Below are 25,750 nucleotides of genomic sequence, written 5' to 3'. Positions count from 1 at the left end.
GCTGTTTCCGCTCTTGTCCCACAAGTCCTGGGCCCACCAGGTCTGTCCTGGATCCTAGCCTCCCTCAGCGGCCCACGCTGATGTTGCACACTTTGCAGCTCGGGTCTTTTTTGGCGTTGGCTGTGGTCAAACTCATGAGCTGATGATGCCCACTTATTCTGTCCACGGTGCCTTGATCCAAACATACTGGCTCTGTAAAAAGTACTTCAAGGATGACATCACTAGCATGGCAATACAGGGGCTGGTCCCCTGGCTTTTGGGGGGCAGTATATGTCAGGAAGGGGTTGGAGGCCAAGTCGAGCTTTGGGAGGCGGGAGTGACAGAAGTTGTCTCCCTCTGAGCCAGACGGGGCAAGCACCAACACCACGTAGTGGTAGGCTGTGTACATACAGTAGAAGTCTGCAAAATACAGAGAGATGTTTGGGTTCAGCAGGTGTCCAGCTGGGATTTGGAACCGCAGAGGCCCGTATGGAGAGTCTTTAGGAGGGAGGCCTGTATCAAACTCTATATTGCAGCTGAAGAAGACTCCGTGGAGTTTGCCGTTTATCGGAGAACCATGACTCCCACTGCTGTCTTTCAGGGCTGGACGCATCAGTCCCCCCCATTCCTTTCTAAATCAACAGATAGGAAAGGAAAGGGTTTTATTCATAACTGCTGCTACCGTGGCACCAGGTCGATAATAGTTGGCATAAAAATGCAATTCTAACCTGACACAATCAAAGTAATCTGGATGCTGGTTGCGGTAAAAGACGGAGAATTTCAGCAGCCTCCCTGCTGAGTGCTCAGCCTTGTCAAGAAGCTGGTGGAGGTGTTCCATGGCGTAGTCTGAAACGTTTACATGAGTCATCCAATGCAAAATACTGAGCTGCTTTCAAATGCTAATGACTTTCCTGTGCTGACAGGGATTTTTTTTTTTGTCCTCATCAATTGTCTAACCTTGTTTCTCTGGTTACAGATGTAGTGTTGTATGGTGTGACTATCTCGGAGTCAGAAGATGTAGAAAAAGAGAAGCATGATACTCTTCCCCCTCTTTTGATATCTATGTATAAATATCCCAACATGAAAACTTGTCATTTGAAAAAGGAAGTGGATATTTACGAGTAAGGTAAAAAATGATTCACTTTTTCTCCAACATAGTAATTTATTCCGCATTTTCAAAATTGAATTCCAACTCAATTTGAATTTCTTGCCCGTTTCTTGGCAAGCTCTTTGTGTTTTTCAAGGTATTTGTTGATATAAACATTTTGCCCACCCCATACTCACCCCCTGTGCAGAATTCCACCACTTGGCTCCATTCTGACACCAGGTAATCACCATCTGCCTGTCGAATAGCAGTTTGCACTGCAACACAGTATTCTGTCCGAGGGCTGAGGAACCAGTGTCCTCTCACTGCCATCGGTAGAGGCACTGCCTTCGCCACCAGTTTGGTTGGAACATCCTGGTAGAGCAGGAAAGTAGTGAAGAGAAAGGTCATAATAGCCTTCGGTGTATTTCATTTACATTTCCAAGAAAATGCAAAAGAGCATGTGTCAAGTCAAGCATTTCCTTCCATAAGTGTGTCTTATTAGCATGATGTTGGACTTCAAGCTGCAGTAACTAGGATAATCAAATCAGCTGCTTTGTTATATAATCATTGCAATGTCACAGATTCAAGTTTGTAAATGTGAGAGATGACAATGCATCCTTGCCCGTCTTTGACTTTATAAATGCTATTAAGAGTGTTAAAAATCAACTGCAGGTGCAGGAATTCACCATCAATACAGAGAGAAATTCGGTATGTGGAGACATAAAAACCGTATGAGCTCAAATCTCCTTTTCTAGCAGATTTGATAAAGCACATTTCACAAAAAAGCCATTTAGAATCTATGAATCAAAAATAAAAATCTTAACGCTCTTTCAAAACAGAATTCGGGACTGCACAGAGAAAAGTGCCACATGCCTCTTCTTGCTTAAGATGAATAGTTCTTATTATATGTAGTACAGAAGGATTTTCTGAACGTGTGAATTTGCATTAATTAATATAAGATGTTGTCTTTGTTGCAGCCTTATTTATTTATTTTTTTTGGCCATTTTTAGGGTAAAAAAATGCAAGTGAGTCAGTGGCCTGAAGCTGTTGACTGCACTCTTTCTCCCCTTCACCTATATTGAAAGTGACTATGAGGGCGCAACTGCTGTTTTGTATGTTTAGACTAATGCAGAATGATGTTGGACCCACTGTGAACTCAACCAGACCTCAATTAAATATATATTTCACCATTTGTGAACCAAATGGTTTTTTACTATAATCTGATGATGCTTGTCCGTGCAGATTTGTGAATATTGACATTGATACCAGCGGTATTAACCCAGACAGCAGCAGCCTGACTGATGGAAGGTATTAGGCAACTAGGTAGAAGGTACAGTATTTCAGATCAACCAAAAAAACATCTGAATAGCAGACCCTGTGTTTAAAGCGGTTGGGATCACTGCTCTCTTTGCGGCTCAGATCGATGAAAAAGTGTGTTGCTCTGGTGGTGTCGTCTGGGGTCATGTCCCACATGATGCGGAAGGAATCACAAGTCACCTCACATATCTGGATATTGCATGGGGTAGAGAGAGGGACATCCATTTCTGTCATCTGCAGTGACCTGGACAGATAAAAGACAGCAGTTAGACTGAATGTGGGATTGTGCAGGAGAATGGCAACATCTGCTGGGAGAGATTAAACCCCACAAAGAAAGAAGACTTGTGTACAGTAGTTCAAAAGGTTAAGCACCTCAGTAACCTCACATTTACAGCTTTTTGATTCACTCGCTTGCTCAATTCCCCCCCTTTCTTGCCCTTAACTGACATTTCCCTTCATTACACAAGTCAGCGCTCTCCCAGCTGAGTGACTGGTCTCTCTTTCCCTGTGCTGTTTATAATTCTCTGACAGCAGTCTCCAAGCAACCAACCTGTCTCCCATTATTGTTAGGAACGTGAATATTTTAGTCATAATTGAAACGGAATTAAACTTTTTCTAAATACCTTGGAGGTAAAATGAATTCTCTTAAAATCATTGTTAACATTCAGCTCAAGTCTTCTGGACAATTTTGCATTGTTTGGCAGAAATTGGGAACGATTATACCTCCCCAGTTGTGTATCAGCTATTTGTTCCAGACAGCTGCACATAGCCTTTAGTCCCGGGCTAGGGGTAATCTCTTGGCTGGCCCGTTTGTGTTTGATAACCTTCCATTTTAAAAATAAACAACAAAAATCACCGATGGTATTAGAATCTGTATCACTACCATTCAGTCTTATTTTTCACCCAAATTGCCCCCCCCTTCCCCACCTGTACTCTAATGTTGCAATCACTTCTATCAGCTCGAATATCAACACATTCACACATTTTTTAATATAACCTCAAATCCAGCCCACTACAATGCACGCCTTTCCTTTTAAACCTTCCCCACCCTCTGACACTGAACATATGCTTAATAAGAGATGTAGCATCCTTGTGTCCTTTAGTGTCTGAAGGATCATAGCATGCTCATTTCCCTGTGATGCTGTAGAAGACTTGGCCAATGATGGCCAGCTTCTGTCTGTGAGGTACGTCGAGGTCATATCCCCTTACCATGATGGACAGCCTGCAGCAGCTCATTATAATCTGTGAACTGTGAAATTTGTGCACTAGCTCATCCACACTGGGGCCGCAGGAAGGCATCGTTGTATCATGCATGTACACGTCCACATATCTGTTTTACTACCGCTGTTCTCGTTTTTTAAGCATTGTGCTTTTTAGAGACAAAATTGGGGCAAGAGGAGATTCTGCTGGGACAGTCATCAAAGGCTAGCATCTCTTGCTGCTCTACTTTAAGATCGAATGCATCAATTCACAGTTCAAACACAGGTTTCCATACAGTTAACTCAGTCCTGGTGACCTCATTTTTACAACTGCCTAAAAAGAAAAGGCGTGTATTTTCTCACTGCATCGATTCTAGCTTTGATCCAGCTTTTTTTAGATCAGGATTCTGAGACTTGCTAATATATTCAATAAGTATGAGAGAAAATCACATCATTATTTCTTTTTGCACAGCTGGATCCATAAATGTATTACTTTAAACAACATGCACAAACACACACTTTACTTTAACGCATGCATACACGCACGCACACACACACACACACACACACACACACAGACTGATTTTTTTCCCATGGCAGTGGAACATCAATGAGTTTTCCTGCATATGGATTGAGCAGTCAACAAAAAGCAACTCTCGGGTTTAGAGGCTTTCATCATACTTCCATTCACAACAAAAACAAGAAGAGATGTTGTCTTTATACAGTTTCAAATTGAGGAATATGGAAACAACATTATATAGTTATATATTCATTTATGTTGAACACAGAACATAAGGAGTGCATGACAAACATGATAAAAATAATGAATGAGTGTTAATAATGAAATTAAACATCTGTCTTAATTACAGTTACAATGTCCATTACACTCAGCATCCTCATTGTCTCAACAGAGATTAGTGGTGTAGAAAAAAGAAAAAAAAAAAAAATCCTGTACATCATAAATCATAACTTGACTAAACATCTGACAGAAGATGAACAGAAACAACAAAGCATCTGATCAACTCAAACCCTGCAACTTCCGATGACAAAACACTGCATCTGTTATAATGTTATATAAAATAATTCCTTACTTGTAGGATGTTTGAAATCACAATGAGCTTAAAGGTCTGAGATTTCCAATCCTGTTTTTCCACTTTCCACTTGACTCCTCCACTGCAGTCGATGGTAGATCCCCGAGGAAAAACTGATTAGGAGGTGAAACGAACACACAGCCTTCTCTCTCTCTCTCTCTCCCTCTCCCTTCTCTCTCTGTGTCACACAAACACTCTAACCTACCCAACCACCTCCTCCCCCTCCCAATCTGATTTTTGCTCAGGGCTTATGCTGTTTACTTGACTCCTATGTAGCTATTATAAGATAAAAAAAGAGTATGACCACTGTGTGATGCCTTTTGAACCTTGTCAGCATTAATGCTTTCACAGGCGAATCTCACATCATGTCACTAGTCCACCCCAAGGCCCTAAATGATCACACACTCAAACATACATTTTATTCGATAACACTTTCATAACTAGCACCTCTCAAATATAGAGGCAGCATGGAAAGTGGCTTTAAGGGGTAAATAAAGCTAACCCCACCAGCCATTGAAGTAGAGATTACACGCTGACTGATATCCCAGTAAATAACATCAAGCACCACCAAGACCTCAAAAATATACAGTGCATGTGCCAACTGCTATGCCATATGGACTAACTCCACAGGGCATCTCCCCCCAGCTCATCCCCAAGCTAAAGATGCCACGATGTAAGCCCAGAGTAAGCAGATTTCCGCTCTGACATTAATATTCCCTGCAATGTTTTTGTACTGATTCAACATCATGGGACACTTTTAGCATCACAGTAGAGATTTAAAATAATGTCCACACGAGACTCTTCTTAGTTTAATAGCTATAGTAGTCTGCTTATTGCACCGGGATGGGGCAGCCTGGAATATAGGCCTCTAATGATAAAGAGAAGGCATTGATTGTGAGAATGAATTCTGCAGTTTGAAACACATTGTATTAAAAAAGACCAAAGATATATTGCCATCATTTCACAGTATGAAATGTTTCATTTCTTGCTAGAAACCCAGAGACAAGTCATCAGAGTGTAATTAAACTGGGATCATCTATCTTTAGTCATGCCATGACAGGCTGCCTCTATCCAAATTACCTTCACTTCTCTGAAACCATTTGGAATCAAAAAACAAATATGACTGGAATTTACCTTCCTTTCATTAACAAACCCAAAATGTGATGGGACAAACCTTTAGACATCTTAAATTCATTTAGAACAGATAATATGAACAGCTGATTTATTGGCAAGGATCTAACAATCAAATAATCATTGTGACACATGGGTCACAGGACTCTTTATTAGTTTATATTCCAATAGGATGTGTATTGAGATACAATCATTGCTCCTTGGATTAATTTTAAAAACGCGTGCAAAATAACTGTTCTGAAACATAATATTAAATGTAATAAACATATATTATATTAGCTCACCATATATCCAAATTCATTTTCCCACTGACATGCTTTGACATCTTCTGCCAATCAGACAGCTCTGTAGACATTTACGATACCTTGCCAAAGACATTATATTTTTGTGCAGTGTTGGAAAACATATGGACCAGCTTATCATGAAGGGACAATTGTGTTTCTGGTATTGTGTTTGATCATGAATATACAGGATCTCTTATTCAATTTGAGGTCAATTTGTGTAGAATTTGAAATACTTAGTCACTTGTTACTCAGCCAAGATTCACCCTCCTTTTTTTAATGAGGCTCTTTTCTGTCACAAGACATCTCTTGAACATGTCATACACCGAAAATCAAAATACTATGCAAATAACATCTTTACAACACACGTCAGTCAGCTGCATTTCAGAGCACTAAATGCACTGGATCTCACTTGACAGACTGATCATTAACATGTCATCAAAATTCCTACTTGCACATCATGATAAAGTAGAAAGCAAATATTCATTTTGCACGAAGATGTAATACATTACATATGATCAAACTAACGTAGCTAAAAAAAAAAGCCCTACAATCAGAATGTCAAATGTTAATATATGTCTTCTTTTTATTGAGTTTTGTAAGGATCTAGATCCAAATGTACTGGGTATAATTTGGATATCATTTTTATGATGGTGATATATTGAATCCTCATGTCATTTTTATTCCTCTGATTGCCCAAACTCTTGTGTTCCAAAAAAAAAAAAAAACATCAAAAAGGATAGTCTGTAGTACTGAGAAAGTATCTGTCAACCTTATCTGTAACTTCATTGTTAATATACCACCTCGATCCACAAGTGATCAGTTTGTAAAGGAGTTTCATTGTTTCATTGTTTTCTAAAACTAACAAATAATATCTTTATGACCTCATATATCCACTGGATGTTTGATGCCCTTAGTTGAGACCTCTACATTTACTAGGAATACTAATGTGTGACTTTAACTCAAGCTGTGTTGGTATTTGCAGTCACTTTGGGAGCTAAATTTGTCAAATTACAAATCACAAGAGTACAAAACCATCCCGCTCTCATGTTTGACTGTCAGAAATAAAAAGTCAGCGCTGATGCCAAAAGCTCAAAAGTGAAACCCCGTATCGGTGCGTGTATTGCTTTAAGAAAGAATCACGTGACCGATACCGGAACTGTATCGTTTGGATTTGCTGCGCCAAAGTGTATTTATAAGAAAACAAACTGTATCAACATGTCGTGGATTTGTTGGATGGAGTTTTGCGTAATCATGGATAATTCTAAGATGTTTTCCCCAGTGTGGAATAATTTTGATCTTGTGACGCCAAACAAGGTAAATCTTTTTCTCCTTTGAGCATTGTTTAGATGAGATGAGATGAGATGAGAACAACTTTATTTACTGTTATATACTATTTTTACGGTGACGCATTACACTAATTTCATCAGTTTATCAAGTGAATGACCGGTGATAGACATGATAGTCAGTGAAAGGGCCTTACAGTTGCTTTATTCATTTTATCATGTAATGACGAGATCCTGATTTCGAAATCATGAGATAGGTTGTCTATTTTTTTAACAAGTGAATGCAATGCTCCACCTTAGTTTTTACTCTGCTCTGGTAAGAGGTTTGAATTGTTTTCAGATAAATTAACTTTTTATGTTATTGTAGGTGAAGTGTCGGCTCTGAAAGAGTATTTTCTAAGGCTGGGCAGCTGGTGTCTCAGAGGAGAAATCGTCTTGGCGCAAAGACACTCCAAAAACTTTTGTTCTTCAATAAAATGTCATAAAGTAATCACTCTTTTGTCTTTTATTTTATATGATTTAACAGTTACGTAAACAAAAATGTGTACATAAGTTAAAAATTGTAACGCAACTTGCTTTATTTTACATACCAACTAAGTTTGGCATTTATACAAACAAGGAATTTCTTTACCTGCAATGATTTTATAACCACTGCAGGGGTCACTATTGGGTCACCAACACAGTATCAATACAGTGCCGACACAGTTTGTCTAGTGTCTTATGACACTCCTTGAGGTATCCTCGTCCCATCACTAGAAGCCAGTCACTTGATATACCGTGGGGTTGTGAATTTGTTAAATTGTCCTCGACAGGTACGTCCTGCGTTGAAGCCCACTGCTCCTGCCCGGATGCGTCTGGACATGCGCAGCTGGAATCCCTGTTAACGTCACGTGACCGACAATGCGGAAGTGTCATGGCGGCCGGCGTGTGTCGTCAACCAGCGTTACCAAAGAATAGTTTGTGATGTTTCAACTGACAAATCAGGATTTTTCCTCCCAATAATACAATCTCCTATTCTTACAGTAAGTGCCTACATGAAGTGTTTGTACCACTTGATATTCTAGTTAGAGTTGGTGTATTAACCCCGTATTGTGTGTTATTTGTGTTGTCATTTGGCCACGTGTTAGTAGGTATGATGACCAACATATTGTTAAACTTCTGGTTCGTGTTTCCACTTGAGGAAGAAGTCGTTTATTTGTGTCGCTAAAATACCGCCGTTGTAGTGGAGACTCGAGGCTCGTGTTTGCGGAATAAATTCGAATAAATAAAGTTGCTGTCATCGGCTACAATGCTATTTAACGTGGTCAAAAATGCTGTTTCATGGTGTCACCTGTCGACCCTATGTAAGTTTTGACGTGAATTTTTAGGCAGGTCTAGAGTCTAGTTTGTTTGATAATATTTATAAAAAATCGACAGAAGTGAAGCCCCGAGTCTTAATTACTCTTCTGTTAAACAACAAATTATATTGTTAATTGTTGGGTTTATACAAGTAAAAAAAGCACACTTTCAAAACCAGGTTTACCAGTGGCTTGTTTTGAGCTCCAACAGTTGCTTTTTCTGAAACACACTATTTACAACCAGTGGTTTAACCAGAAGCAATGGCAAAATATGTCCATTCATATTATGACTTGCCATTTTGAAAGTGAAAAATTGCAATATTATATCAAACAATTGTGAGATGTTGTTTACGCAAGGTTTTGCTGAACTGAATTCATAGGCAAGATAAGCACAAGGTAAGTTTCAGGCAGGGGTTCAAAACTTGAACTTGTTGATATGAGGGAAAAAAAAAGAAAAAGTGTTTTGTGTATAAGTATATTATAATCTCCACTGGGTAGGAAAATGCATATATCAGATACCCAAAAAATAATGACACGTAGTTTGTTCCTATATTTTAAATATAAGACATTTAAAATGAAATACTTTTTACACTGTATCATATATCTGAACTCTGAGTACTCTGAATTGTGTGAATGTTCACATATTTTTCTTTTAACACTTTATCAATGTATCTATATGTTTATTAGTTTTATTCAAACTTTAAGTCATTTTTAGGTAATGTATAATGTAATGTTATATGTCGATTCCTTGCTGAGATTTAGGTTTTTGATGTTTTGTTTTTTTTATAATGCCATTTACAATACTTTCAGAAGGAAATGGGGGAAAAAATGTAAGGCATAATATCACAGTTGGATAATGTTTTGAATATAAATCTATTTAATTTACTCCTCATTTATTTATTGTTAGATTTTAATATACTCGCAATGCTTTTGCATTAATTTCATTTTTTTTTGTTGTTTATTTATTTTTTGTTAAATATATAAGTATTCAAACCTTGTAATTCAGTTTAAAAAACTGTAAGTTGTCCATATTCTTAATAAAATAAAGGTAACTAACTATACATATCTATACATATATAGTTATGTGTGTGTGTATTTATTTATTTTTTTAATTTTTTTTTTTAGGATGGCAGATTCAGGCTCTGGTGACCCCAGTGGTCATCGCCCAGTGGGCCCTGGGTTGAGGGGCAGGGGCCTACTGAGCCATCGACAAACTGCTGCAATCTCTGCTAGCCGCCTCACCTCAATGCGCTCCAGGGACCTCACGCTGGGGGGCGTGAAGAAAGTAAGGGTTTTATGTATTGAAAAAGTACAGTCACACCATTTTTCAATATTAATATTAAGTAAAAGAAAAAAATGTTGCAGCATTTTGACATGTATATTTCTTTTTTCTTCAGAAAACCTTTACACCCAACATTATTGAGCGCAAAGCTAAAGAAGAGTAAGTTTGCAAGAAGTTACGAATTACAAGTTAACTGGAACTCAATTTTCTGACCATTGGTTTGTCTGTTACAACAGAACAAAATTTGAGAAAGGGCAGAGGAGAGAAAGTAAAGATGGTGAAAAGGGGCGAGGTTCAAGGGGCCGAGGGCGCGGTCGGGGTCGGCAAGATCTCATCCAGTCCCATTCTATTTTTGAACAGGGACCTGCAGAGATGATGCTCAAAAAAAGGGGTAGGTGCTGACAGTAAATCCATTAGGTTTATTTATTTTGGCTGTGCAATTAAATCATTTCCTGACACAATTATAGGTGGCTATGAGGTCGAGAGAGATGCCCCAAGCGTGGGACCATCACCCATTATCAATATCAAGAAAGAGAAGAGAGAGACTGAGGAAGAGACGAAAGAGATCCTACGCAAGTTGGATCGAGACAATGTGAGTTATAGTTGATGGATTAAAGCTTTTGTGGAGTTGATTTACACATTTTTGTGTACTCCATGTCTTACCATTTTATTTTTTCAGTTCATAGATGATCCTTTCCTAAAAAGTGAGCAGAGGAGCTGCCCTGTACAGCTACCCCTTGCTGTGTCAGGGTGGGGATTCAAGGAGGAGTTCAGTGCTTCCACTCTTAAAATGGAGAAGATGGAAGAGGATATGGAGCCAGTGGATGCTTCAGTGAAAGGTTTTTCCAGTGGATATAACTTTATTTATTTGGCGCTTTCGGTCAAAGTGCTGTACAAGTGAGAAGGGAAATAATGAAATGAAATAACGACACACTCAATTAATTTATTCCACCTATCCTGTAGAGGGGGATGCAATTAACCCACTATAGTTTTTGGATTTGAGAATGTTGAAATTGTATCTGATTATTTATTTATTTATGGCTGTGGTCACTCTGTTTCAGTATTTGCCACCACTAGATGTCGCACTTAGGTCATGAAAACCAAATTCCTTTTCACCGCTATACACTGCTGAATTTCTAAATTTACCAAATGTCCCTACTTTTCTCAACAAAATGAATAGGAGGAAAAGGTAAACCAAGATTAGACAAACTTCCTGCTTCTTTTAATGACTCAATTCAAAAAATGCTCAGCAGGAAAAGGCTATCAAGCATGTCTTACCAAAACGGGATTCTTGAAACATGCACAATGTGTTGCTTAGTCAAACAGGAGCCAGAGGAAATAGAAATAAAGAGGCCAGAGGCAATTTTCAAGCCTCCTCCACTCCCTGAGCCTGAAGTTTTGCCTGACCTTTTGCACCGCTGGAGTCTGAGCAAAGGGGATGAGCTTTTCTTCATGCAGCTGCCTGATTCTCTGCCCGGGCAGCCACCTACCAAAGAACACAAGCTCGTAAAAACAGAGGTGCAGTCCGAAGACGGACAGTCAATGATGCTAAAGACAGAGTCTCAGGTGGATATCATTGAGTGCTATGTTGCAGATCACTATAGTGTCATTCGTGTGAAAATGGGATTTTAATATTTAACAGGAAGAGCAACAAGAAGACAATAGCTGCAACTTGAAAGATTTGCATGAGGGACTTATAGGAAAGATGCTGGTGCGAAAGTCTGGTCGAGTGCAGCTTGTTCTTGGACAGGTGACACTCGATGTGTCTCTTGGAGCATCATGTGCTTTTCTGCAGGTAAGCCAATTGGATTTTTAGCAGTTTTTCTTTTTTCTCTGTTAAACCCCTAATTGCAGCTGTCAGTATGTTCTATTTTATCATAATAGTTAGACTCAGATTTCAAAATTTGATTTGTGTCTCTCTTTCCTTGCTTTATACTTTTCAGGAACTTGTCTCTGTTGGGACAGAGGGAAGAACGGGCAATTTAATGGTGCTAGGGGATGTCAAACACAAGATGGTTTGCTCTCCAGACTTTGAGTCTCTACTTGAGAGTAGCAGTTGACGACAGAGAGCGAGAGAGGCCTGAGATTCCTAATGAGGGGAGTTCAGTTGTATTGAGCTGAGGTGCTCAAAGGGTTTATTGCTGCTGTGGATTCTGTCACTGAATCCTGATAACTTAAATGTCACACTTTAAAACCTGTAACTGCCCTTCTATGTATGAAAATGGCTGTCATGACACACTAAAATTCCCCAAATATCAAATTTAAAAGGCTTATGTTTTTCTAGTATATTTGGCACATTCAGATTTGAAAGTTTCAGTGGTGTGCCAAATTAACTACCCATTCTCTATATTAATGATAATTCAGGACTGTACATGGATGTAAATGTGTGAATAAATACAATTTTGGTTATTACAGTTTGCTGTTGTCCAAATGATTTATCACTATATAGTATGGTACTGGAGCATTTTAGTCAGGGAAACACCAGTGTGATGGTAAAATGTCTGTTTAATGAGCAATAGCTGTTGTTGGTCACACGAGCATGCAATATAACTAACTGTTCCCGCTTACTTCCAGGTAAAAAAAAAACAGAATTCAATGCACCCCAAACAACACACATATAATTCCCAAAAAACCCCAAATCACACAGAAAACAAACATCATGACTCGCCTCACCAATATATTTGTATAAAGTGCTCCTGAACGTTCACATTTTTTGATCAAGAAAAAAGTTCACATTTCGACCTCCTGCTACCTATTATTATTCATTTATTGATTTTTACTTTACTCATGCATTGGTGACCATTAACGAACTGCTGGCCTTCGGTGTAGTTTCGCCAGTTGTCCAGCAGGTGTCAGGTCGGAGCAGGCCGTGACGCGGACTGTGCCGCTCAAGCCACACAGCAAACAGCTCGACGTCCCCGCAGACCGTTCACGATCTCCGGGTGGAGTTTGGCGTTCTACAGGACAAAGACGGATGAAATACTGTCCCGGCGGTGTTAACACAACGTGGAAGAGGTTGGTTAAAAACATCCTTGTGCTAGTTCGGACGCATACTAACTGACTGGCGGACAAATGTATCTGGAAGAGTAGAGGCTATGTTTTCTTCTTTTAGCGTCGAGCTAAACAAAAAAAGCTCTGGACAGCGTCACATCCTCGAGCGCGGGCCAAGTACAAACTGGCCGAATGAGGTGGAGCAAACCGGGACAGAGAGAAAAAAAATAGCTTACCGTTAGCTTGGAGGCCAGGAGCTAACTTTAGCGCATGTTATGGTAAAATTTGAGCCTCTGGAACAACACACCTATAATTCCGCTGTCCCGGGGCGGAGATAGCGTGGTGCATGTGGAGAGATTACGATTCGCTTCGTGTCAGCGGCCAGCCTGGCTCGAAAGGGGATGTAGTAGCTGTCGTTCGCCGTCCTGCTGCATCATCGCCTTGGTTATAGAGGGCCTCTCACCCTGTCTTGTAACTGTCGTTAGTATATTAAGTTAAGTCGCGTTGTTCTTCACCGAGCAAGGGGGGGTTTCTTAGGCATTGGCGGTGCACCAGAGATAATAGCCTTGGGATTAGATTACATTTGTTTAGCTTTACTGAACCTCGAGGGCTGTGTCGTGCGTTTGATATCCGATCCAAACAGTGCGCACTTACTGTGACATGAATTGTCTTCATTCTTCTGTTTGTCCCTTTTTTGCAGGCCGGCATAACCTCGAGCAGCAGAGCCACCAGGTCTTCACCAAACAAGAGCAACCCCTGCTGTGACCATTGTTTTCCCTACATTGTTTACTTGCCCCCAATGGGATGCTTTGCTCCAATATCAAAGGACATCTGGACAATATCCTAATATTCATCTTGTGATTGGATGCTTAAAAGGATGAAGGGCCTGGAGCGTAGCCTCTGAGGCCAAAGCCAGGGTTGCCACTTCTACTGGCACCATGTTTTCAGCGTGAGGAGATGCTCCAAACCCCAGTTATCTCCATGAGGGCTTTTTGCTGACAGAAGATAAGAGCTAGGAGGTTGAGTTCTGTACCTCCTCCATCATCAGCTCTGCCCTGTTATTCAAACAGTAGATTTCACCACCACCTTGTCCTCAAGATGGAGCTTTTTTTCAACCCATTTGACAACTTGGTGTGTATCCTCCTGGGCATCTCCTTCACCGTGTGGTTCACCTTGCTGCTGGTCTTTATTATCGTGCCCGCCATTTTTGGGGTGTCCTTTGGAATCCGACGTCTTTACATGAAGAGCTTGTTAAAGATTTTTGAGGTAAGATCTTATGTCTTAATTAGCTTAATTACAAGGAAAAGCTTTCAGTAATGCTGGGGATGCAACTGTTGTCCAAAATAGGTAAAGTTAGTCTTGCAGCAGGATTTTAAAGTAAAGTATTTCTTCTCAGCTTATTTCTCCAACATCCTGGCTCCAAGCAAACCTTAGGCTCTGGGTTCTTTTTCTCATTCAAGTATGAATTGTGTTTCCAACTGTAAAAATGTCCTCCTCAACGGAGGACATTTTTAGAAATTATTTTGAGGGGTTTTAGCAATCATGCGCTGAGTTGTCATTTGCATCAGCTGCAAAATATGGAAATTTAATGTCACATGTACAGAACCATTCTTGTTGTGTCACCAACACAGACAGTGGTAAATTCCAACAACTCGAGTGTATGTGGTAAAGCTTCAACATCCGTGAATACAACATACTGAAGAGGCATACTGTTCTTTTAGAAATAACAATGATTCTCTGTGAGAGCATTGATACAAAAGCTGCACTATGTAAGAAGTTATAAACTAGATTAGAAATGTAGACAACTAACATTTGTCAGTTTCACTAAAAGAATCCTGCTACATGTACCTCTCCAGTTTGACTGTCATCACTTACTAGAATGTACCTTTGAGAGCATAGCCTGGGCCAGAAATAAATTGAGCAATGGGAGACGGAATAAATCTGTTCTTTGCTCATGATACCACTTGCAACTACAACAACTGGATAAAATGTCAAAGGACACACCGTGCAGTCTCAGCAAACTCAAGACACTGTGTCCTGGTTAGTTTGGAAGATAAAAAAATTATGTCACGTAAATGCCTAATTGTATAAGCAAAACCTTTTTCTAGTTAAATCAATATACATCTATCCTGTCACTGAAGGTAACAATAATGATAACAATAATAAGAAGAGTATTTGTTTTTTGAATCAGCTGTCACTCGAAAGATTGACATTCTTCACACTCCATAGATGGAAGCACCCTTCAAATGCAGCTAAAGCTCAATACATTGACTCCGTAACAAAATGACACAATTTATAGGTAGCTGAGGTAGTCAGGAGATGCTGAAAGGAATTCTACCTTGTCCTGAAGTTGTGTTTTGTAGATTATGGCACCAACAGGATGAAGGCAAACCATCTATATTGTCCAACATTTTTAAGGTTGTCGACACGTGCCCGAGGCTAGTTCCGATGTTTACAGTGTGTAGAAACCCTAATACTGAGCTTCATTGTATTTAGGCAAGATATTTACACCTGACGGTCATGTGTTGTTGGGGTTTGGTATGAAGTGTAGTCTGAGTTTGTTTGCTATAAAACATCAGCTCCTCCCTCTCCCATCATATCCTGATCCTCCACTAACAGTTAAAGGAACACTTTCTCCCTCTCTGCCAACACTACCTGTCTTAGCATGCACAATGCAAAGAGGAATTTAGATTACATAACAGAGTGTGTTTTTAAAGGACTGCATAATGATATACAGTGAAGTACAATGAAGCATGAGTGTCAATTTTGCGTATCGTTTGCTCAGTCTGAGACCAGATTGGGAGACTTCAGATACCAAGTTTGCAAAGTTTTTGTAATCACACATTACAACAATGATTTTACACAGAATAGACAAATTACAAAGTACAAGAAAATATTGAACTTCATGTGCTTGTTGAATAATGATTGAAAAGTTGACTTAGAAAGGAAGTACCTCAAATTTATAGGCAGCTAGTTATTAATCTAACTTATTTTTTCATTTCCTGTTTTCTCTCCATTCTATTTTTGTTGTAGTGTTATGTTTTGGATAATCGTTGAAAAGCGGAACATTGTAGCTTTTTTGGGAAATACTTTTGTTTTTACACACCTGTTTGTTTTTAGTGGGCAACATTAAGGATAGAGAGAGGAGCAAAAGAAAAGAATCACCTTCTGTACAAACCTTACTCAAATGGTAAGATGGAATGGCATTTAATTTCTCTTCATCTATACAAGTCCATTATGTACATACATTGTTGTACAGTTCTCTCTTCTCTGGACTGCCCCAGCTATCATTGCCAAAGAGCCCACCTCCTTGGAGGAGGAAATCAAGGAGATTCGTCGCAGTGGCAGCAACAGGGACCTGGATTCAGCCCCTGAGTTTGAGATGTCTGATATCTTCTATTTTGCTCGAAGAGGAGTTGCAAGTATTATGGATGATGAAGTGACCAAGCGATTTTCTGCTGAGGAATTGGAATCCTGGAATCTGCTTACACGCAGCAACTACAACTTCCACTATATCAGCCTGAGGCTGACAGTCTTATGGGGCCTTGGCCTTCTGATCCGCTATGGCTTCCTGTTGCCTCTCAGGTAGGTTTTTTGTAACAACTGTATAGAGATTATTTAATATTTAAAGAATTACATTACATTACATTGCATTTGGCAGACGCTTTTATCCAAAGCAACTTACAATAGAGCAAAGCGACTTACAATAGAATTAACATTTTAAAGGGAAAACCTGCAACTTTTATCACATGTATTTGTGGAATTTTTGCTCTCTAACATATATGAATAAAAGTTTTCCATTTTTAAAATGTAATATAGTGTCACTTCAAATGGGCAAACATATGTCATGAGCATGAGGTCCCATCATGCCAGAACAGTGAAACATTCTTGCTACAGTACTGTTCTATTGTCTTAATAAGGGGCTTCAGATTTTCCCCAAGTACTACTGGAAGTAGTTGAAGTTTGATATTCTGATCCAAAAGACTAATACCCATATTCATTGGTGCCCTAGTTAGACATCATTCTCAGTGTGCACTGCGTTAATGTCAGAAGTAAAACCTTTTTTTATTCAGAAATTACTTTTTATACGTGTCATCACAATATTACATTGGAAGGAATTAGCCTAGTGTTTGACACAAGTTTGGGATGATCACATTTAGTTTTAATCACTCTTGGTTTGATATGTGATTTGAATAATTAAATTGCTTAAGATGCTGTTGTGCCAATAACAGAAAAATAGTTTAATGAAGTAAGTATTGTAGGTGTTTTACTTATGTTTCTACATGCACTGAGTAATGAAACGAGATGGTTGTCTAGAGTCATCTTTCAGTGTCACTGGGACAGTGACGTTGTCTAGTCCCTGGCTTTTTTCCACGTTCCAGTGAGAAGACAAATCAGGCCACTTGTGTACAAACAGATGACTGTCCAGTGTCCCATTCAGCTGAAATTCCCCCAACTATTAAATGTGAATGCAGGCTTGGCCCACTCAATGAATGAAATCCGCTCTCTTCAAATGTGCTTCTAATCCTGAACCAATTTAATCAGCACCTTCCTCACACTGGAAGATTCCTTCATCCAGATTAAGCTAGCCTGATGCCCAGCTTAACCATGGCCCAATATGCCCTCCTGTAGAGTCTATTCTAAGCAACAGATACTTCTAACTGACAACCAGAACCTTGTATCCCAGGGCCTTATTCCTCCTGACCTTATTTGTATCATTCAAATGGCCACTCGTTTCTATTTACTAAAGCTGTTTTTTGTAACTGATCAAGATCTTACATGTATTTAATTGGAGACAAAGCGTCTACATACTGTGGATGTTGCTGAGTTGACTTGTCGTTCCCTGTGCCTTTCAGGGTAACTCTTGCCTTCACTGGCGTAGGCCTCCTCGTGTTCCTTACCTCTGTTATTGGCTTGCTGCCGAATGGAAAGTAAGACTGATTATGAACTTTTGTCTGTTTTTTCAAATGAATCCTCTCAGATTTGACATTGAGACATAAGTAAGTTAGTTTATTCTTCTTCCAGGATGAAAAACGTACTGAGTGAGAAAGTCCATTTAATGTGCTATAGAATATGTGTCAGAGCCTTGACTGCCATCATAACTTATCATGACAGGTAAGGAGACACTAAATTGTTTTGTGACTTCTCTTTATCTACAGTGAACAACCCTTGGCTACAAGTTATTTTTAAATTGTGTTTATAAATATTAGCACAGTTTATGTCTGTGAAAAATATTATAGTTATCGCTTAAGTTGAATAATGGAAAGAACAGATATCTGATTTATATGAAGTAGAATGTGTTACACACATAAAACGACATTTACCCTCTAGTGTACATTTAGGAATCACAAGGACAGCACATGTTAGATGTTTTGAAGATTGGTCAGAGAAGCCAGACCGAGATGGTTCTGTAATGTACAGAAGAGGAATATCAAATATATTGGTAGAAGGATGTTTGGTCTGAACTGCAAGGCAGGAGGCCTCGAGGAAGACCAAAGAGAAGATTTATGGATGTGGTGAAAGAGTTAGTCGGTGAGAGAGGAGGATACAGAGAACAGGGTTATACAGAGGAGGTTGATTTGCTGTAACCCCTGAAGGGAGTAGCTGAAAGGAAAGGAAGAAGAGGTGAAATTTTTCTGTCACCAAAAGAGGCGTCAAAATGGAGAGGTTCAGTTTAAAAATGATTTCAAACCTCGAATATATTCAACAGGCCACGAATACCTCGATAAAATATCACATAAAAATAAAGTATGTCTGTCTTTGTTCTTCAAGTCAGTAAGCTATATTAGTACAAAAATGTATTTGAAAAATGCACCTTAACTTATGCTAGAGGAAGTTTCAAGTTTCGTACAAACCAATGTGAGCGTGACATATGGCCGTCTGTTCATTATATTATCAAGATGCTTGTCAATTGGATCAATATAGTATTGATTACCCAGTGACAAATCTGTTGTTCCCTCATCAGTTCTGGTTGCCCTTAAAACTGCTTAATTATATAATTTTCTGAGAAAATCAATCAAAGCATGTAAGAAGCAGATATTAGTAAAATTATTAAACTTTTTTTAAATTATGTAGTTGGTAATTTACAGGAATATCAGCAGGATCTGTTTGAAACAGCACATATTGGTTAAAATTGTTTCACATTTTGTTTTAATATTATATTTTTTTTAAACCTTGATTGTTTTTTTATCCAGAAGTATCCTCATCTGCCCTAATTAATGACATGGACTTTCTTTTTTTGAGAATGAAGCATGGTAAGCCCCTAACCGTGTCAGGACGTCTGCGCAATATTACATAATGATGCATGAGTTTCCTTTCTAGATCAGAATCTGGGGTGTGTCAGCAGTTGCAACCTGAGTTCACAGTGTTGGTTGGAAAAGGGTGCCAGGGGCTAGACTGACATGATTGGCCTGTTTTGAGTAAGGCATTGATTTGGGACTGGAATGTCAAGAATTTAGATTTTTAGATGAACAAATGATGACTTGGTCAATCATCTGATAGCCAGGAATTTAGGGTACTTTATACAAGTGAACTAAGGCGGCTCAGTGGTCCCTATTTGGTATAACTTTTTTTTTTTTGCATTGCTTCCTGATGAACTGTAATTGAGGTCCAATCTGTTGTGCCATGTTTCCTCTCTAGGGCTAAAAATATACAAGCAATAGTCGGTCTCTATTTATGATTGTAACCCAATCTCTGGAATGCCAACTTTGTATGTTCAGAATCCTGCATGCTCAGGGGGTCAGAGCTTTTACATCAGCACCTTGGAAGGCTTTGTTTTCCACCAATAAGACTGGGTATTTCAGTTGGTCATATATTATGTCTTTCTGTATATTACAAGTTAGCATTGATATCACATCATGTTATGGTGCATTTAAACTATTTTAATACTAATAAAATTCCCAATTTCTTCCCCAGTGAGAATAAACCAAAGAACGGGGGGATATGTGTCGCTAACCACACATCACCAATTGATGTCATCATCTTGGCTAGCGATGGTTGCTATGCAATGGTAACGAGATAAAGGTTTACAATTTGGAAATATGTCTTTTTTCCCCCCCAGGAGCTGCTTTTCTGTTAAATTGTTTTTCACGGAAATAGACATGTTGCCTTGTGTGTTTGTGTTGCGTGAGACAGGTTGGCCAAATTCACGGGGGCCTGATGGGGGTAATTCAGAGATCGATGGTCAAAGCATGCCCACACATTTGGTTCGAACGCTCAGAAGTCAAAGACCGACATCTGGTGGCCAAAAGGTAGATTACGACTCATTATGCAGTTAAGGTCCCTGAGGTTTTTGCAAATTACCCACGAAAACTGTCCTAGTTTCTTCTATTTGAACATTTTAAATACCATTAACGACCTTTTCAGTGTTTAGGAACTTAGTAGGAGGTTGTGTGTTGTTAATGAGATGGCTTATTTTATTACAGATTGAGTGATCACGTAGACGATAAATCAAAACTTCCCATCCTTATTTTCCCAGAAGGTGAGTTTCATATTTCTTTGACATATTCAGATGTTATAATAAAAAAGGATCATTACTTTTCATCACATGCTGAATATGTACTTTACAGGTACCTGCATTAACAACACATCAGTTATGATGTTTAAGAAGGGCAGTTTTGAGATTGGAGCTACAGTGTACCCTGTGGCCATTAAGGTGAGAGCAACATCAGTTTTCAACTCCTGGTCTTGCCCTTTTGTCTCCACAAGTTGATTGTAATGAATTTACAAATACATAATTTCCATAAAATATTCATTACTGTTTTGTGTTTTTTTATTCATAGTATGATCCTAGATTTGGAGATGCCTTCTGGAATAGCAGCAAGTTTGGCATGGTCAACTACTTATTACGTATGATGAGCAGCTGGGCCATTGTCTGCAGCGTGTGGTACCTTCCTCCCATGTCAAGAGAGGTGAGACCTGATCATTTGCAACTTAATAGTGCATACATTAAAGAAAAATGAATGCTTTTTCAATTAAGAAAAGTTACAGCTAAAGTAGACATTTGAGATCCCATCGCAAACCTATTATAATTCTTCCTTTTTCTTTCATCTGCTCCCTTCATGGGGTGCACAGTGAATCAACCTCCTCCATATAACTCTATCCTTTATATCCTCTTCTCTCACACCAACTGACTTCATAGCCTCTGTCACACCATCCATAAGTCATCCCTTTGGTCTTCCTCAAGACCTCCTTCCTGGCAGTTCTAAGCTCAGTATCCCTCTACCAATGTATTCACTATCCCTCCTCTGTACGTATCCAAACCATTTCAGTCTTGCCTCTCTGACTTCATCTCCATCAAACAATTGTCCCTCTGATGGACTCGTTGCTGATCCTTTCCATCCTTGTCACACCTAAGGGGACCTCAACCTCTTCATCTCTGCGACCTCTAGCTCTGCTTCTTGTCTTTTCCTCAATGCCATTGTCTTTAATCCATACAGCATCGCTAGTCTCACCGCTGTCTTGTACACCTTTCCTTTCATTCTGGCTGATGCTTTTTTTTTATCACGTATTATCCCTGAAACTTTTATCCACCTGTTCCAACCTGCTTGAATGTGTTTCTTCCCCTCTTTTCCAAACTGTATTGCTATGGACTGAACAAACCTGTGATAACAAAGACTTTTGTTTTCAAAAAACAAGACAAAAAACATTTTTAGCAGCAAATGACAGGCTCAGTAACATGGTTTTGATGATAGATAATAGGTTACTTGCAAATGCTGATTATGTGCTCATTTTTTAAAATCTGTTTAATATTTTGGTAACCTGTTAGTTCTTTGTAGCCTGGTTCACATGCAAATGGGTATTTATTGACAGGAGGGGGAGGATGCTGTACAGTTTGCGAATCGTGTGAAGGCAGCCATCGCCAGGCAAGGAGGTCTTGTTGACCTTCTCTGGTAAGATGAAACACCCAGTGAATTTGTATGTCTTTGTAAGACCCTATGTATATTCACACAATTTGTGGATCAAATCATTTATTCAAAACGTGAGTTTTTATTGCTTGCCTTTCATAAATCCCCAAGTGTCCATTGATCAAAACTTGCATGTCCAGTGATGTTTCTTTTTCTATTATTCTTCTGGTCCAAAAAGTCTAAATAGAAAACATTAACTTCCCTGTCTCTAAAACAAATGCTAAACTGCTTTAAGCTTATTTACACAAAATCCAGTTGTTGTATTTTCCATTTTATTACATAGTCAAGCTTTCACAAAGGCAAAAATGTGGTGTGTATATAGATGTACCTGAAATATATTCATTAAAAATACTTGCAGTAGTAAAACAAAATGCACCAAGTTATGGATAATTAAATGTGGTATTCTACTGTTTGTAGTTTCCAGAAAATTATGGCAATTGCTGTCCTTGTATTTTTTTCTTTCTTACATATATTACAGACTAAAAAATGTTACACTTCTATAGTACTGTAGAAGAACATACAGACAGGCTGCCACATGTGTGTCTCTGCTATAAATGGTGTTGACAAGATGTGACCTATCATGCCATTTGTGTAATTAAATTAGTGGCACAGACAAGTTTCATATTAGATTGATTGCACATCTCTGTATAAATTTGATTCCAGTTATCTGCCACCTGGATTGGTTCATCACAAAATACATTCCTTTTGATTGCCTCTTCCTGTTGTTCTGCTTGCTGACACAGAATTAATATACCGGTAATGTTAATTGTGACCTTTATCAGCTGGACCTCTTCTATTTCTTCTATGACAAGTTGTGAAAGGTCTCTGCAGTCCATTCTTCCTGTGAACTGCACTGCCATGACTCATGGTCATAAAGAACTAAGAATCATCAGGCTTCACAAAGATTCTGTTTTTTACAGGAGAATTGGCCTATTCTCTAAATATAGTCAATGTCCTCTTGTTGACTGAGGTGGCAGATTTCTCTTTTTTGTTGTTTTTTGTGATGCCATCAGCATGCCATGGCAAGCACCCAGTCTGTCTGTGAGCACCAAACTTAACGTTACTTAAATCTTTTTTTCTTGTCTTCCAACAACCCAAAATCCAATGTTCAATATAATTTATCATTAATAAAAACCAAAATATTTTCAGTACAATATGAGACAAGCAGGAGAAGTTTGATCATGAATGGGGAAACCGGACTTTGCATCAAATTTTGGTTAGCAATGGAAAATGCTGAAACATCTTCAGTGTATAGTAGTAAATATGATCACTAATAGAATTTTTTTTGCAGGGATGGTGGATTGAAGCGAGGAAAGGTAAAAGATACCTTTAAAGAAGAGCAGCAGAAATTGTACAGCAAAATGCTGGTGGGGACTCAAGAGGACCGCAGCCGCTCCTGAAGGACCTGTGCGTAGATGGACTCACTCTTAGACCCACACAGGGACCCGACTAAGAGTCCACAGTGCCCCTGCTCTCCTATTAGAGCATTTGGACTGGACAGTTCCCTCTGATGTCAACTGTGCTCCATAGGCTTCTTTGGTCACCGCCTCAGCGTGGCATGTTCAGTTTGCATCGTCGTTCAAGGTCTGTATGAGCGTGCCACCCTTCATTGGAATAGCTTGACAGAAGCCTTGCCTGCATTAGCATGGAAAAAGGGAGCACACAGTCATGTCTTCCTAGGTGGCAGTCTTTTGAGGGAAAACTTGTACAAATTGTGTATTATTGAGTTCCTATCTTTGATGGCTTTTTAAAATTTTTATTTTACTGTCACGTCTGTATCACAGCCCTGTTAAAGTTACAAGTCTGACTATACGGACAATATTGTAGTTAAAAAGCTGATAAGGCTTTTGCATGACTGGCTTGTGTCCATCATGATTTAGGGCATATTGCCAGATTTTGTTACATTTAAAATATTTTTATGGGCTTTTTCCAAAAGAAAATTTCTCATGTATCTTTCATGTATTTTAAGCCTTTTGTTTTACGTTGAGACTTGTAACAACACGTGGTCTGTGCAGATGTTGCACTACAGAGGAGTTGTTATTTGTTTTTTTTTCCATGGAATGTGTTATTGTCTTCACATTATGAAGTGGAAAAAAACTCAGCCATGGGTACCCCGATGGGAGTTTGTGGACTGAGGCTGAAATCCCCCTTCCAGCTAATGATACACCTCACCAGGAGGGAAAGAGTCGATTGTCCATTCATCAAAATTGGTAACCTTTAAAATTAAAGGTTTATCCATTTGTTTTTTACCTGTAACTTCCCTACCCCCATTTGGGCTATACATTGTTGACGCAAATCTTTTTTTTTGGAACCAATCCAGTATAGAGCAAGAACACTTATCAGCAGCAACAGTGACATGATGAAATTGAGATCGTAATAGTCAGAATTTTTTTCCCCTCTTACCTGCTGTGCAGTCATATGCAGTGCAGCTAGTTCAAACTGTGTCAATTTCCACAAGGAAAAGGGTTGCGGTATAGGATTTATCCCATTAATTTTATGTTGATTGTCATGCTGGTCAGGTTTTCTAACTTCCATTTTATGGATTTTCTTATTCAAAAGTTTGCTTGTGTCATGAAACAGACCACATCTTTGGCATGACCCTGCAAACATTTCACCCACGGGTGTGTGATTTCGAAAAAAACAAAAAAGCCCATATTCTTAATTCTGTAGTATTTTGAATGGGCTTCTCCAATATAGTTCCTTAGGCTCTTTACATTGTTGTTTGTCACAGTACATCCACCCTGCACACCACACACTACACAAAGACGGTGAAGGTGGAGGCTGTCATGTGAGGTCCACGTCACTACCAAAATTTTACCCGAAAACAAAATTTCACTCAGTGTATTTCACTCAACCCTATAACAAGATAAGATTGGATAAAAAAATTATAGTCCACAACAAAACACACATGGAGTGTCCTTTAAAAATGTTTCTTCTTTGTTCAGACAACAGAAAGGCGATTAAGCAACAAAACAATCGGAAAAATAAAGTGGAACTGACATGTGAAGTTGACTTTAAAGCTGACGTTGTATACACGCAGTTTTTGCAAACATTCCCTGTACCTTAATAGCTCAAAAGGCTTGCAACCAAACTTAACTTGTATTTCAGCCTTTGGGGGGGCTTCTGTGGATGTATCACTGGTGCTTTTCAACAGTGTTCTTGTTCAAAATTGGAGCAGCCCAATCACCTTTTTCTCCGTATGTCTCATTTAGAGCCAAAACCCAGACTTAAAACCACTAGAATTATCACAGGAGGATGTTGACACACAGGGACATAGAACCCCAGCCATGCTCTCCTGACCAAGATATGGAATGGGAAGCTGCTAAAACATACTAATACATTTCCTAACAAACATGTTCTCATTGGCTTCCTGCTTGCAGCAGCGATCATGATGGTCAATAAATTTCAAAGAAACACTTAGCTACTGTATTCATTTCAGTGCTCTTTCTCCTACTTGGCATTCTCTGTAAGAAGAAAGAGAAACTATAGTTTGGCTTCCCTGTCGGGCAGGAGTTGGGAGAGCGTGGTGAATAGCCTCAATAGTTTCTCTGGCAAGGCTTTAATCCTTCTTAACTGTTTCAGGGATTGTCATTTAGATTGTGTTAAATCTCATCATCAAAATAAATGTCCAAGAACGTGACTCCTACATTTGGTCTTTGATATTTTTTATGCTCATCATAACCAAAGTCAGAATTGTTGAGCCCTAAATTTGGATCTGCATCTCAACATTTGAAAACAGTTTGCCAAAAGGTGTACTGGACACTCTAGGTAAATGCACACAGAGAACATCATAGGTTCCCTTTTGACTCCATATATAAATATATGGAGGAGATGAAGAAGTTGGAGGATTTCAGATACTTGGG

The 25,750-nt window shown here is 39.0% G+C and overlaps 3 protein-coding genes and 1 long non-coding RNA gene across 6 annotated transcripts; 2 read left to right on the top strand and 2 right to left on the bottom strand.

The window, feature by feature from the left end:
- Nucleotides 1-52: 52 nt before the first annotated feature.
- On the bottom strand, nt 53-5,049 carry phyhip (phytanoyl-CoA 2-hydroxylase interacting protein). Its single transcript, XM_086173663.1, has 5 exons — nt 4,674-5,049; nt 2,441-2,627; nt 1,264-1,438; nt 708-825; nt 53-611 (listed from the first exon to the last, which is right to left on the bottom strand). The coding sequence occupies exons 2-5, from the start codon at nt 2,615-2,617 to the stop codon at nt 65-67; spliced, it is 1,017 nt and encodes a 338-aa protein (XP_086029789.1). The 5' UTR covers nt 2,618-2,627; nt 4,674-5,049; the 3' UTR covers nt 53-64.
- A 3,144-nt stretch (nt 5,050-8,193) lies between these two features.
- On the top strand, nt 8,194-12,404 carry polr3d (polymerase (RNA) III (DNA directed) polypeptide D). The gene is made up of 9 exons (XM_086174361.1): nt 8,194-8,393; nt 9,834-9,993; nt 10,106-10,149; nt 10,227-10,381; nt 10,458-10,582; nt 10,670-10,829; nt 11,309-11,556; nt 11,633-11,785; nt 11,934-12,404. Exons 2-9 carry the CDS (start codon nt 9,835-9,837, stop codon nt 12,048-12,050), a joined length of 1,161 nt encoding a protein of 386 aa, XP_086030487.1. The 5' UTR covers nt 8,194-8,393; nt 9,834; the 3' UTR covers nt 12,051-12,404.
- A 71-nt stretch (nt 12,405-12,475) lies between these two features.
- Nucleotides 12,476-15,503, bottom strand: LOC147218584 (uncharacterized). The gene is made up of 2 exons (XR_015108838.1): nt 15,320-15,503; nt 12,476-14,549 (listed from the first exon to the last, which is right to left on the bottom strand). It is a non-coding gene; the product is annotated as an uncharacterized LOC147218584 (long non-coding RNA).
- On the top strand, nt 12,865-25,525 carry gpat4 (glycerol-3-phosphate acyltransferase 4). 3 transcript variants are annotated; one of them, XM_086174358.1, is made up of 13 exons: nt 12,865-13,005; nt 13,682-14,247; nt 16,102-16,171; nt 16,266-16,566; nt 17,838-17,912; nt 18,007-18,096; nt 19,897-19,990; nt 20,116-20,231; nt 20,406-20,461; nt 20,550-20,635; nt 20,763-20,891; nt 21,793-21,872; nt 23,179-25,525. In XM_086174358.1, the coding sequence occupies exons 2-13, from the start codon at nt 14,080-14,082 to the stop codon at nt 23,285-23,287; spliced, it is 1,374 nt and encodes a 457-aa protein (XP_086030484.1). In that variant the 5' UTR covers nt 12,865-13,005; nt 13,682-14,079; the 3' UTR covers nt 23,288-25,525. The 3 variants fall into 3 exon arrangements, with proteins under 3 accessions (XP_086030484.1, XP_086030485.1, XP_086030486.1); XM_086174359.1 differs by having other exon boundaries at nt 12,937-13,452; XM_086174360.1 differs by having other exon boundaries at nt 12,937-13,474.
- Nucleotides 25,526-25,750: the final 225 nt, after the last annotated feature.

This window comes from Fistularia commersonii, chromosome 26, assembly GCF_037954325.1.
Source record: "Fistularia commersonii isolate RoL2024-O1a breed Wild chromosome 26, RoL_Fcom_v1.0, whole genome shotgun sequence".
Lineage (NCBI taxonomy): Eukaryota > Metazoa > Chordata > Actinopteri > Syngnathiformes > Fistulariidae > Fistularia > Fistularia commersonii.
This window is presented reverse-complemented; position numbering and strand designations above follow the sequence as displayed.

Coding starts and splice junctions, on each gene's coding strand:
- gpat4 (XM_086174358.1), top strand. CDS start 14,080: ATGGAGCTTTTTTTCAACCCATTTGACAACTTGGTGTGTATCCTCCTG. Junction 16,172..16,265: donor GTACAAACCTTACTCAAATG/GTAAGATGGAAT, acceptor GGACTGCCCCAG/CTATCATTGCCAAAGAGCCC. Junction 18,097..19,896: donor ATCATAACTTATCATGACAG/GTAAGGAGACAC, acceptor TTTCTTCCCCAG/TGAGAATAAACCAAAGAACG.
- phyhip (XM_086173663.1), bottom strand. CDS start 2,617: ATGACAGAAATGGATGTCCCTCTCTCTACCCCATGCAATATCCAGATA. Junction 1,439..2,440: donor CCAACCGCTTTAAACACAGG/GTCTGCTATTCA, acceptor CTGCTCTACCAG/GATGTTCCAACCAAACTGGT. Junction 612..707: donor GATTACTTTGATTGTGTCAG/GTTAGAATTGCA, acceptor CTGTTGATTTAG/AAAGGAATGGGGGGGACTGA.
- polr3d (XM_086174361.1), top strand. CDS start 9,835: ATGGCAGATTCAGGCTCTGGTGACCCCAGTGGTCATCGCCCAGTGGGC. Junction 11,557..11,632: donor TGCTAAAGACAGAGTCTCAG/GTGGATATCATT, acceptor AATATTTAACAG/GAAGAGCAACAAGAAGACAA. Junction 11,786..11,933: donor CATCATGTGCTTTTCTGCAG/GTAAGCCAATTG, acceptor TATACTTTTCAG/GAACTTGTCTCTGTTGGGAC.